This window comes from Protopterus annectens, chromosome 11.part0 (assembly GCF_019279795.1).
Source record: "Protopterus annectens isolate FY-2018-M chromosome 11.part0, PAN1.0, whole genome shotgun sequence".
In the NCBI taxonomy this organism is placed as follows: domain Eukaryota; kingdom Metazoa; phylum Chordata; order Ceratodontiformes; family Protopteridae; genus Protopterus; species Protopterus annectens.
Window position 1 is genome coordinate 1,270,617,843 of NC_056745.1, and position 14,396 is coordinate 1,270,632,238.

Genomic DNA, 14,396 nt, shown 5'->3' on the forward strand with positions numbered 1-14,396 from the left:
TTTTTCTAGAGGTGTTGCAACACTGGCAGAGGATGCAAACTCCAAGTATTCAATGGGTAGTGACTTTAATTTTGCTCTGGGTGCAATTTTGGATAGGGGTCACCTTACACTGAGAGACATCAAAGCCCAACAGACAGTTAAAGGCAGCAAAACTCCAACTTTGTGTTGTTAGAAGATGAATAAATTGAGAACACATTGAATTTATATATATATATATATATATATATATATATATATATATATATACACACACACACACACACACACACACACACACACACACACACACACACACACACACACACACAAAACCATATACCCTTCTAGTCAGCATAGTAGTAGAATCAATTATTTGCTCTTCTTTTAACATTTGATAACTAATCTTTCAAATTAATAACCTTACAATTTGGCTTGACAGATTATCATATTCATGATGTATTAATATGTATATATTATTTATTGAACATAACCCTCTCTTTACCTCCTCATAATGTACCTAAAAATGGAGATTAGTTCCAGTGATTATTAGAACACATGGCTTCAATGTCGTGTTTTTTTTCAAGGAGGTTAATAAGTATACTTGGTCTAACTGATTAGATTCTAAATGTGTATTTACCTGGAAGTCTTTTAAGTGAAAACTCTGTGCAATATGTCAGTTTACACACACACACACACACACACACACACACACACACACACACACAAAACTTTTGCATGGAATAACTGACAAATGCTTTTTTAGACTTTTGTTTTGCAAGACTATAAGGTTGCAAATTATGAAGTTCATGTACTGTTCTTTGATATAAGTTTCATGATGTTAGCTACATATATGCATTTGCAGTTTTCTATTGCAATCTTGCATTATTTATTTATGTATGTATGTATGCATTTATGTATGTATGTATGCATGAGTATATATGGGTCTACTTTAAAACACCGACATGCAAAACACCGATGACGAGAACACTGAGACCGGAAGATCGACAACTGAGATGACCGACAGTTTGAAAGCCCGACGCTGAGAACACTGACATGTTAAGGTAAGTGTGCGATAGTGATAGACTTTAGGGTTAGGGGCGAGTTAAGTGAGTTAGGGTTAGGGTGCGGGTTAGGTGAGTGTGCGATAGTGACGGACCTTAGAGTTAGGGTTTGGGTTAATGTTAGTGCATAGACAGTTGTGTATGTAAGGTTTAGTGTAGGTTTCTAAGGATTTTGTTGTGCTTGTGTTGTGTATGTGTTTTTCGGAAAAGGTATTTGTTTTGTTTTGTTGATTGTTGGGATTGTGGTTTGTCAGGCATGTGAAGTTTCGTGCTTTTAAACTGTCAGTCATCTCAGTTGTCGATCTTCCGGTCTCGGTGTTCTCATTGTCGGTGTTTTGCGTTTCGGTGTTTTAAAGTAGACCCATATATATATATATATATATATATATATATATATATATATATATATATATATATATATTTGTGTTTGTATTTGTTTTCCCGGGTAGAGCAATAATCTCCATGGGCCTTTTGCAGACTCCACCCAGGACTAGTGTCTGGCTAAGTTACTTCTGCAGAATCATACAGTTTGGCAGTGAAGGCTGTGGGAATCAAACCTTACAATAAATTATTTTTAGTCCATTAAATAGAATTTAAGTATAAGCCAGTAAGTTAAGACCTGACCAATTGCTTTTATTACATTGATTTAGTCATTGTGGTTTGTATCATTATCAAAAGCAGCAGAAAGATACGATTATCCACTTAACCGCACTAGAATGCATTTTCTCTGATTAGATGGACTTGTGGATGGATTATCTCTTGACATTTAGGGACATTAGTTAGTACTTTTATTCGATTCCCAGATCTCCAAATGATACGTGAAAAGAAGTTACTTTCTGATCTAAGTGCCATTGTTCTCTTATCATACTGTGAGTCACTGGATGACTATTTGCATAGATATTAGCTATGAAATGCCTAACCAGTTCTGATTACATTGTAGAATTTTCCTGAAGTATTTTCTCTGAGATTTTGTGTATATATACTGTAATTTCAGGAGATGTTTCTGTTCTAGTCTCTATTTCTAGTTGTGAAATGTGAAAAATGTGTTATAAACTACAGTATTCAAAGACATTTTCGTTCCCTCTATGGCTATTTTTCATTTGCACTAGACAATTAATGTTTGATTTGTATGAATAGGTTATACTCAAAATGTGCTTTATTGCCGGATTTTACTACTAGAACAATAAAAAATAAAGATAAAGAATGGTGTGTTTGAGTTGCATGTTACTTTTAAAAACAAAATCAGATTTACTTTTGAAATATTTTGCACATAGGAACTTCAGTGATGCACGTGAGAGCAGAGGATGCAGATGATCCTTTAACAGCAAATGCTGCTTTACGTTACAGCATCATTCAGCAGACTCCAGACGTACCATCACCAAATTTGTTCTACATCGACCCAGAAAAGGGTGATATTGTTACTGTGGTATCACCCACATTGCTGGATAGAGAAGTAAGTATCAGAAAATGTATATGTATATGTATCTATCTATGTGTGTGTATATGTATATATTATGTATATGTATGTGTATATGTATATATGTGTGTGTGTGTGTGTGTATATGTATATATATGTGTGTGTGTATATACACATATATATATACGTATGTATTATGTGTATATATGTATATATATATATATATATATATATATATATATATATATATGGTTTCACTTGAAACCATCGAATTAACACTATGTCAAGTCTCACATCATCGAGACCATAACATCGTAAACTGAAACCACCGAAAACGTAAACCATCGAGATGCACAACATCGAAATATGAAACACGAACACGCACAACACCCTGTGACGGTCCCATGCAGTAAATAAACAATAATCGGCGGCACACGTAAATATCCTGTGTGGCATCATGTTAGCATTGCCAACGAAACATGCAAATAGTGCAAATGTTTTGCAAAAGTAGAGTTATTCACTGGTATTCCAAATAATGCATAGGAACGCAATGCAAACATATACATGAAGGGAATATCAACTGTAAACCATCCTGTCGGAGTGTCATATGTATGTGCTAGATAGTTTAAAATTTCATATATGTTAAACATTTTACATATCTGGTGCAGATAGTTATTCAAGTGTTCTTGTAACTTTAAACTTGTAAATATGTATATAGCAAACATAGGCGTCTTGTGATACTCTTCAGTTAAGATTTACGTCCTAATGTTCCCTTCATGAATATGTTTGCATTGCGTTCTTATGCATTATTTGGAATACCAGTGAATAACTCTACTTTTGCAAAACATTTGCACTATTGGCATGTTTCGTTGGCAATGCTAACATGATGCCACACAGGATATTTATGTGTGCCGCTGATTATTGTTTATTTACTGCATGGGACCATCACAAGGTGTTGTGCGTGTTCGTGTTTCATATTTCGATGCTGTGCATCTCAATGGTTTAAGTTTTCGGTGGTTTCAGTTTACGATGTTCTGGTCTCGATGACATGATACTCGACGTAGTGTTAATTCGATGGTTTCAAGTGAAACCATATATATATGTGTGTGTGTGTGTGTGTGTGTGTGTGTGTGTGTGTGTGTGTGCATGTACATATGTGTACACACATACACAGGCACACACACACACATACACACACACACACACACACACACACACACACACACACGTCGGTAATTAGCTAGCTAGATTGATAGACAGACATCTTGTTTTAACTGTAATATGTGACATCTGTTATGTAATCAAAACTATACATATACATAGTTTAATGGTTTGAGGTCAACGACTATAATTTGAATTGCCTTAGCACAGTATAAATAAGTGCAGAATATATATTTATAACATATTTCTATTTATATGGTCAAAGCTTCTGCACTAATTACTTAACTTAATAAGCTAGTCTTATTTGAAATAAAAAATGCAACTTACAGAAATTAGAAAACAACATTCAAGACACTGCACAAGAATTTCTCAAACAGAATGACTAAGTGAGCTAATTGACTGAATAGGTTTTCAAGGAGAATTACTTTATCCCCATTTTGATCTGTACATTCGGCAAAGCATTAATTAAGTGCTATCATTTTAATAATTTGAATGAACTTGTTATGTGCAACATTTTTACTTTAATATAAGCAATACCCTGCACAGTCACAGTGTATCACTTCAGAGTAGGATTCCAAAAAATATGTTTTGACTTGAGAAACATTTACAAGTTTTTCTTTCCAGTTTGACTAATCAGATTAGATTATTTTATTTTATTTAGCGTATTAGTTGTATTACAGTTATATGGCAACACATTTTCAAGTACATTTTAACAGCATAAATGCAATACTATTGAATTACTAATGCATTTACTTTAATAGTATTTACAAAAGCATATTCACAGTTCTGTGATAATATCATATGCACATTTCAAAGAAATTTTATTTTGTCAAAGTAGTTGCATTTTCCTGCAATAAATGAGTCTGCTGTGTACAGTATGCTGTGAAGCTTTGTCATCAGCCTGCTGATAACACATAATTAGTCATTTACTGGAAAAGGTAAAATGGCAGATATTGTCTCCCTTGCACTCTACATTCATAGAATCTGACTCTATGACTTTCTGATTATGATTAAGGATACATTAAGTGACAATATTTGTGGCATTAACAAATGAAAACATTTTGACTGGCTTCACAGTATAAACTTGATGGTTCTGTGCATTTTTTTCTGTAAACAGACCTTTGGAAAAGAATGATACGAGTTCTCATTTTTCTAGATGTATTTAGCAACAAAAGAGAGTATGCTGTTGATAAATACCAAGTATGTTTCATTTCTAAAGAATGCATTCAGTATTGATTTTAACTAATACAAATAATTGGATACTTAATTGTATCTGTTTATTTAACTATAAAGCAGCAGTATGTTCTGTTTATTAAACAATGTCTGGCATTAGCATGACAAATTAAGAAAAAAGGTGGAAGTATTACTGAGTGGGTAGCTTTGCCACTTCACTTTACCTTTAAAAATGCATCATGATAACAATGGGATAGGCTGCCTACCATGTATTCTAGCCAGTAATCGTGCAATTTTTGTGATACAGTTATGGTAAACTGTTGCAGTTACCAAAACAACCACAGCACCAATCTGTGTCATTAGCTTTGTTTACACAAGCTTTTTAAATACTTGTGGATGATACTCAGTAGATGTAGGCAAACCATTCCCCTATAACATAATTCTAAATATTCCCCATAAATACTCAGAAAAGAAATGATTTCCAAGGAACAAGAAAATAACACTTCATGGCTTGGCGGTACCCACTGGCTAACTCTTATACACCACTGCATTTTCATTTTAAAATGATGTTTCACATTTGGCTTCACAATTCAGTGTTGCAGTTGTGTTGCATGTAGTTTTGCATACAGGATATGCTGAAAATGCTCAAAAAGCTTGTTTTGTTTTGTTTTTACACAGTTAGACATCTGTTGAAATTAATTTTTAACCAACGCTTCTGTAAAAGAACTTCAATAAATTTTGGCATGAATTTTCAGGGTAGTTATTTTAGGAATCAGAATACTTGTGTGCAATTGTATATGCCATTTTGGTAATTCCCACTTCAGATCTGGGCTATAATAATTCATTGTCATTGTTGAAATAGTTGTGGTCAATAAATGTTAAATTGAAAATACGAACATAAAATGTTAATTTTTAATCATTAAGGGTAATTGCTTGAAGTAATGTTCCAGGCTTTCTACAATCAGTAAATACCACAAACTGGGAATGAGTGTTTTCACTGTTAATGTATAAGACAATTCATTTACTCATGTATTAAGTAAGTCATTCATTTCACTGTTCTAGAACCAGCTTTATTATTTTCTATTTATACTCTCACTGGATCCAGATTCTACCTTATCCTGTCAACCACTGGGCTAATATTTAGAGCCATTCCTGGAAGGGACAACAGTTCATCACAGGATGTGTAAGAACAATCACCCATAAATATGGCCACTGTTATGTACCATAAGTTCATCTTTTAGTCGATTTTTAGGATGTGGAAGGAAATCGACATCTAAACGTGAAAACTACGATGTACTCAGAAAACAAACAGACTCAGCCTAGAAATCACAACAGCTGTGAATTGATCCAAATAATTTACTTTGTATTTTTTTAACTGGGATAGAACACTGATCCATGTATTTTTTTTCAAACTCCAGCAGAGAATTAAGTGACTTGCTCAGAGTCCCACAGTAAAGAAATGGAAACTGAGGGTATCAAGCCCTGAACTACATAAAGTAGTTTATTAACAGCTTACAGTTTCAAGGCTCTGACTTTTGAGTAATCAAATACTCTTTATTGTTATTTTATGATTCTGCTGATGCTGAATCAAGAATAGCTGACACTGATTCAGATACGAGAAGATTTGCATGGCCACAGTTTTTACATCATCTTGGTGTTTGATGGAAAGGATGCTTTTTTCACTCTTACTTTTATTTCTTTTTTTTTCCTCAAATTTTTTTTTTATTTTTCAAATACATTTGAATGAATCCCATAGTATTTATTCATAACATCTTAACTATGTACACTATTTACATTAGTCTGACACTGTAACAGATCTTAATGTATATAGTTACTTTATAAGTATGTCCACTCCATTATGAGGGTGTCTGATCAATTATTGTATAGTGTCAATCAGCTATAAGACTTTTCCCCAAGGGTTGTTGATAAATGGCTTTGGGTAAATTCTTAGTTCTTTAATTTAATTTCCAATAAGGCTGTGGTCTTCAGTAAGCTGTAGAAGTCTTCCAAAGTTGATATTGTGTTTGTATTCCATCTTCTTGTTATACACTTTCTTGAAATTGCAAGTATTGTCCATACTAGATACGTTTGACCTATTCAAATGTGGACCTTCATTCACATTTAATAACACAAGAGCTTTAGTTAAATAAAATGATTCATTAAATAAAGCTTGTAGAAAGTTATCAATACCATTCCAAAATGGATTAATTTTAACACAATCAAAGAAAATGTGGTTCCAGTCTGCATTGTGTACTTACTCACATCTCCAACATATTCCTTTTATGGAAGAACTAATTTTACTGATTCTCTCTGGGGTTAAGCATGCTCTGTGCAAGCATTTTCCATTAAAAACTTTCCAGTATTGTGTAAAGGATGTATATTTTATAGATAATAAGATTTTTGTTTTAATATCTTCAGTTAACTGTATTGAGTGTCCTTTTGTTATATATTTCAAATATGAGGTTTTGGGTGTTGTTTTATAGTTTATCAGTATTTTGTAAAATTTTGAAATACTGTTTCCCATGCCAAAGTCATTACATATGATGTCATATATGTATTTTGTAAATTTAGGTATTTTTTTAAATGAAGAATTGTTAATTATCCTACTTAAATCTTACAAATATGACAGAATACTCTGTAAAGTTAGCCAGTCCTGTTGTGGAATTTTGTATGTTGTTTTTATTACTTGCATATCAAAAACGTTTAGTTCTTTGATACATTGGAGCCAACAAACAAATAATTTCTGTTCCCAAGAATTAATAATTTCTCTATATATTTCATGTGGAAAGTTATTTGTGACTATAAATGGAGTTAAGAGATCAAACCAGATTTTTAAATCTGTATTTGCATTAATTTTCCTAAATGAGTCAATGTAATAATTAATCATATGAGTTTTATTGGGTTTAGTTATGTTATATTGCATAATAATACATAATATGTGCCATGGCAAATTGTTTTTATCTGTTATTTGAATTTTTTTTTTTTTTTTGTAAATCAAATTCATTTATTGATATTACAGTTAGCAATTCTTTCCAGTTTGCAGAATAGTTTGGACTTATCCAATCTGAGATTGTTTTAGATATTGATGCTTGTATATATGTTTCTATATCATGAAAGTTTAATCCGCCCTGTTTCCGTGGTCTGATATGATGTATTACAGCTATTCTGTTTCTTTTGCGAAATCATAAAAAATTTATTAGGCATGAATTCATTTCTTTAAGAATATTCCCTTCTGATAATAGCTGTATTGCCAAGGCTATATATAGGATCTTGGGCAGTAAAACCATTTTTATTAATTGTAGTCTATTTTCAAATGTAAATATTATTTTGTTCCATTTTTCCACAGAGATTTTAATTGTATTGATATTATTGTGGGTTTTTTAGACTAATTCATTATTATCCTTGCATAACTCAATTCCTGGATATTTTAAGGTAGATGCTTGTTTCTCTATGATGCGATCCCCCTTAGTCTGCAGTTCTTTTTTTTTTTTTTATTTAAAAATGAAAATTTTGATTTTGATTTATTGAAATGGAGTCCTGAAGTCATGTGAATTTTTTCAATTAATATATCTAATTCTTCTGATGTCTCTCTTGTATTAGATACTGTTAGTAATGTCATCAGCAAATAGCATTACTTTAGAATTGTATTGTTCATAAACATCTATTCCTTTGATTTTTATATTGTTACAAATTGAATATGTCAATATTTCAATAGTCAGAGCAAATAGAGTTGGTGACATGGGACATCCTTGTTTATTGCCTTTTGTTATATGTATAGATTCAGAGGTAAAAGGACCTAACTTGACATATACTGAATTATTTGTATATATATTATTTAGGAGATGAACAAAGAATGCAAGAAATTCAGATAGTGTTATGATTTTGAATAAATAGTCCCAATTTAGGGAATCAAAGGCTTTCACTATATCTAAGCCAGTTAAGATTGTTTCTTTATTTTCTTTATTAACATAATCTATTAGAGAAATTATCATTTTAATATTGTCATGTGTGTGTCTATGATATATAAATCCAGTTTGATCATTATTTATTGTTTTGGATAGTGGTATTTTCATTCTGTTAGTTAATATTGTCATAAATATCTTATAGTCATTATTTAATAATGATATAGGTCTATATGAGGTACAGAGGTTTGGGGATTTGTTTCCTCTTAGGATTGGTGTGATTAAGGAATAACTCAGGAATAACTGGAAAGGCCACAGAAATAACTCACTAAAAGAATCCCAGGTCTAAAGCGGATGCCCTATGCTGACCACATTAAAAAACTCCAACTATACTCTGTTGCATATCGTCTACTCAGAGGCAATCTCTGCTTAACATACAAAGCCATTTCAAACCCAGAGCTGTTGGACATGCTACACTTAAAGAAATCCCAATCCCTCAGAGCCACACGCTGCAGGGATCTAAACCATGTCATCACAATAAACATAACATGCTGGAGAGATAGGTTCCTGACCCAGAGACACCCCAAACTTTGGAATAGACTACCCATACATGTCAAACAGAGTGCCTCTTTGGCCCTCTTCAAAAGGAACCTTGACGATTGGATGAGAGAAAAGAAATTCACCCTGGGAATCATATCAGTCGCCCTGCTAGGCAGGGGTCCAGGGAATTAAATAGTGTGGGAAGAAATAGCCAGGGAATTGGGTTGGCTAGGCTTATATAAGCCCTAGGGCCGATAGCGTAGTACCAACCTATGAACCTATGAACTCCAAGAGGATGGTATTAAAGTTTCTGACTGTATTTCTAATAGAGTTTTATGGAAAAGGGCTAGTATCTTTGAAGGAAAAAGTTTATATATTTCCATAATTATGCCATCTATACCTGGAGCTTTATTATTTTTACCCTCTTTTATTGTATCTGTAATTTCTTTGTATGATATGGGTGCTTGCAGATCCAGTTTTAATTTTCTTGTATTTTTTTTTTTATTAAACATTTTTCATCTCGATGTAATTGATCAATATGTATATTTTCTTTTTGGAAATGTTCCATATAATGATTTCTATAGGCATCAAGAATGTCACCTATATCCGAGACATTTTCCCTTTCTTTTTATGGAAGATACTTTTAATGTAATTAGTTTTTGATTGTATTTAGATTCTTGTGGATAAATTAAGTAGATATTTGGGAGAAGTGGCCAATGTATTAATTTTTAGCTTTTCTAAAGCTAAACTAGTTTTATGTGTTAGACTTTCATTGCATTTATTGTTTAATACTTCTGCTTTCTTTTTCATCTCCATATGATTTTGATTTTTTTTTCAGCTTTTACTGACAAAAGTTTGGATTGCATATGTAATAATTCAGAATCCCATTCTCTGATTTTTTTTTTATACCAAGTTAGGGTTTTACCATATATGTAAGCTTTTAATGAGTCCCATATCAGTATTGTATTTATTTCTGTGGTGTAATTAATATCTAAGAAGAACTGTAATTCAGATAATAACAAGGGTTTGAATTCTTTAATTTTAGTTATATGTGCTGGAATTCTGGAGTTGAAAATTAATGGTTTGTAGCCATTTTGAAGTTTTAGTATCAATGAATTGTGGTCTGAAAAGGGGCAGGGAGTGATTGAGAAATTAATGATTTTAGAGTGTAAGTCATGGGCAGGAAATATTTTATCTATTGTAGTTTGGGTACCAAATCTGTGATCTTGATGGGAAAACAACCAAGATTTATCTTTTTTAAATTTGAAAGTATCTACAAGATGAAATGATTCTACACACTTGTTTAAAGCTTTTGATATAGCAGAGCAGTGGTCTTTTATTTGTAGTTTCAAAAATATCAAATATACAGTTAAAGTTTCCTCCTAATATTAAGTTGCCTTTATAATTATTGGAAATGAAATCCAAGTGTATTTTAACCGTTCCTGTTCCAGTGCCTGGGAAGCAGTATAGATTGCCTAGGGTCCATATTCTGTTATTATATTTAACTATTACTAATACCATAAGGCCTTCTTTATCTTCTTGCTTATAAATGATTTCTGGGTTAATCACGTTTGTTTGCCTTAAAATTGTTACCCCTTTTGTCTTTGTCTTATAAGTGGATTGCACCAATATCATATCTTCCTTAGGATTCCATTTGTAATTGTCATTTGTTTTGAAATTAGTTTCTTGAAGGAAGACAATTTGTGCTTTGTTCAATTTTAAATATTTCCATAGATTGGATGTCTTGCTAGGATTGTTTAAGCCATTGGTATTTAAAGATAATGAAGGTAAATCCATCTTAGGTTATTTAGACCATGTATTTTTTTGTTTTATTGTGACTATTAAACATTTTCCTCTGATAAATATAAAGTATATATTTGAGCTTTTAAAGGAAATTATCAGTTGTATACTTTGAGTGTTTATCAATAAAGTAATGCTTCGGTCAGGCATACAACATTTTTTTGTGAAATAACAAATTTAAATTAATAAATGTTAACAAAACTAAAATCTGCAGTAGCCATGGAATGAAAATCATTCCTAATCTGATGGATAAACCTAAATCCATCAGATTATCACTCATACCTTGAGAATCCAAAACATCTGAGCTCCATAAATTGAATTATCATATGGAAATATTTGTAATAGGAATAAGCAATATTAATATTATTTTGAACATATATAGTACTATTGTAGATAAAATTTAAATTTGCAATATTGGAACAAATCAGATATAATCCAAGGGGAGGCAGTATGAAGGAAATGTTAAGTTATAGGGAGGTGTGGTGGCAATTGTATACGGATGCATCAACCGCACCGGGGTTGAATGACAATATATTTTTAAAACCCATATTAGTCCAAAGAGCATCCAGAAGATAAAATTACGGCAATAGTTATCAGTTAGGAAAATGTAACAATTTTATATACATATAAAAATGTGACAACTTGTAGTACAATTAGTGATATTAGATGCACGAATTAAATGATGGGCTAATACTGATGCAATAATATGTGATTATACATAAATTATTTTTTAATGTAGTATATAAAGTTTTTGATTCTGTATTTGTATTTTTAAACACAATTTATTTTACATAGTTTATATTTATTTAGTCTAATGTATTTTATAATGAAGATTGTGATATTTACAGTTTTTTAATTCTGTTTTTTAATTTCACAAATGAGTAATACAACTTTAAAGGCTGCTTGAAGAAAATGGCGCCAAATAAGTTATTTAAGCACAATAGAAATGTAAGAGCATAGTTCTGAGGAAGCCTGCATTCAGTAGGTGAAAGCACTTAACTCATTGTTGATATAGCGTTTTTTCTGTCTGGACATTTATCAAATTTATAATAAAAGCTTGTTATTCAGAGACTGCACTGCGTTCCCTATGTGTTTAACGTTGTTACAGGGAAGATAGCGCTATTGTAGATTAGACAGAATTATAATACAATATACATGTCTACTTATTGTATAAGCAATTAATATTTGCATTAAAGGTAGATGGCAAGCAATTTGATCATAATAAAGTAGGATGTATCATATATAAAACCTCAGAAAAAGATTTTAGCACACAGTTATATAACAAATGCACCCTTACTGATGAAGTCTTTCAAAATGTATTACTTAATATAAATAGATGGTAATAATATTTATACCTAATGTTAATAATACAATGTATTTTTACTGGATATATCAGAAGTTATATTTCATTGTTTGCCAGCATTTAAGTAATCACTTTGTTTGTTGCTAACTTACTTAAAGCATCACGTTTGTTTTATGTGAACATTGATGAAAATGAGTGCATTTTAATTATCAGTGCATCCCTCTTCCCTCCATTTCCTACACATAAGGACTTTCGTATCTGTGATTTATTATTATAAAATGAGTGAAATTATAGTTAAAAACAACAAATTCACTTATTGTGATTAATGATTACAAGTTCCCTTTTCATATTCATAAATTGCCATTTTATGGCATATACTGAAAGTTTTTAGGTTTAAATGGCAACATTCTGTTTTGTGTAATCAGCAAAGGTTAAACTGAGTGATTATTGTCAATTTAATACTATTTGTATTTGTTCAGAATGTGATTGTTACATTCTGTGACATTACTAGTTCAGGCTTCTGTTGTTTCCCTTGAACAACTTTGTCAGTTTGATGTCATGTATACAACATTAGTTACCTTGGTAACAGCTTAAGTATTATGCATGGTCAAGATGGGTTACAAAACCACAATCCAAGTTAAAAGCAACTGTATGACTTGTTATGCACATTTACTTATATAAGAAAATCATCATGCTTCCCCTTGATGTTCAATATAGTGTATGTCATTTATGACAAGTTAAAACAGTAGTGTTATTATACACAAGCCCATGTTATTAAACTGAGTGTCTATTGTCAATTTAATACTATTTGTTCAGAATATGATTGCTACATTCTGTCACATTTTACGTCCAGGCTTCTATTGTTTCTCTTGAACAACTTTGTCAGTTTGATGTCATGTATAAACATTAGTTACCTTGGTAACTGCTTAAGTATTATATATGGTCAAGATGGGTTACAAAAACTACAATTCAAGTTAAAGGAATTACATGACTTGTTATGCTTATTTACTTATATAAAAAAATCATCATGCTTCCCCTTGAAGTTCAGTGTAGTGTATGTCATTTATGACAAGTTAAGACAGTAGTGTTATTATATACAAGCCCATGTTATTAAATCCTGTCTTTAATATTTAAATTCATCAGACTGCTTCATCTTATATGACAACTATATATTTTATGTCTAGATTTACTTAAGTCATACATTACATAACTATTGTGTGTGGGTTTTTTTTGTTTAGATATTTAAGAGACCATAAGCTGTAATGCTTATTATTATTAGCTCCTTCCAAGCATGTTTATATGGTCCATAGACTTTAAATTATGAAACCCTTCTAGTTTCTTATTTGTTATAAGTATATCCAAACCAATATTTGTCCTGCTTCATTTTACCAGACTGTTCCATGCAGCAGCCTCTCTGCCTGTGAACTACTCAACACTTCTTCCATTCCCACAGATATTTCCATGAAAGAAATCTGATGACTCTCTAGCACTTCCCGGCAACCCCAGACATCTCTAGAATCAGCTAACCCCATATGGCCAACACGTCTGAACAAGCTCACCTCCCAGACCACTGCAAAGGGTACTGCACAAGACCAAGTGCTTTTAGTCTTTCACGATAACTCAGGCTTCCACTCTTATGTAAGTCCTTAATGTGTTTGGACAAAATACATTTTAAATACAACATTTATTTTTATCGAGAATCAAATTAATGAGGTAAATGGGAGACCATCAATATGTATACATATGGTTTAAAATAACCCTTTTATTTTATATATATATATATATATATATATATATATATATATATATATATATACATGTGTATATATATATATATATATATATATATATATATATATATATATGTGTGTGTGTATATATATATATATATATATATATATATATATATATATTTTTTTTTTTTTAAATCAAAAACATTGTCGAGAATCATCTCGGGGGCTCCACAGAGCCATTAAGCATTATCGTCACTCTGTTTCCATTACCATAGCAACCTAGGAGCATCCGTTTCTGTTAGTGTGTCTGTGCGCTGCATACCAGAG

The 14,396-nt window shown here is 31.6% G+C and overlaps 1 protein-coding gene across 1 annotated transcript in view; it reads left to right on the forward strand.

Annotated features, from left to right (window-relative positions):
- CDH13 (cadherin 13) overlaps positions 1-14,396 on the forward strand; it is a 3,439,935-nt gene that overhangs the window by 2,047,770 nt on the left and 1,377,769 nt on the right. The window contains exon 7 of the mRNA XM_044088622.1: positions 2,315-2,493. Coding sequence (XP_043944557.1) covers positions 2,315-2,493 — 179 coding nt within the window. The remainder of the gene's footprint in view (positions 1-2,314; positions 2,494-14,396) is intronic.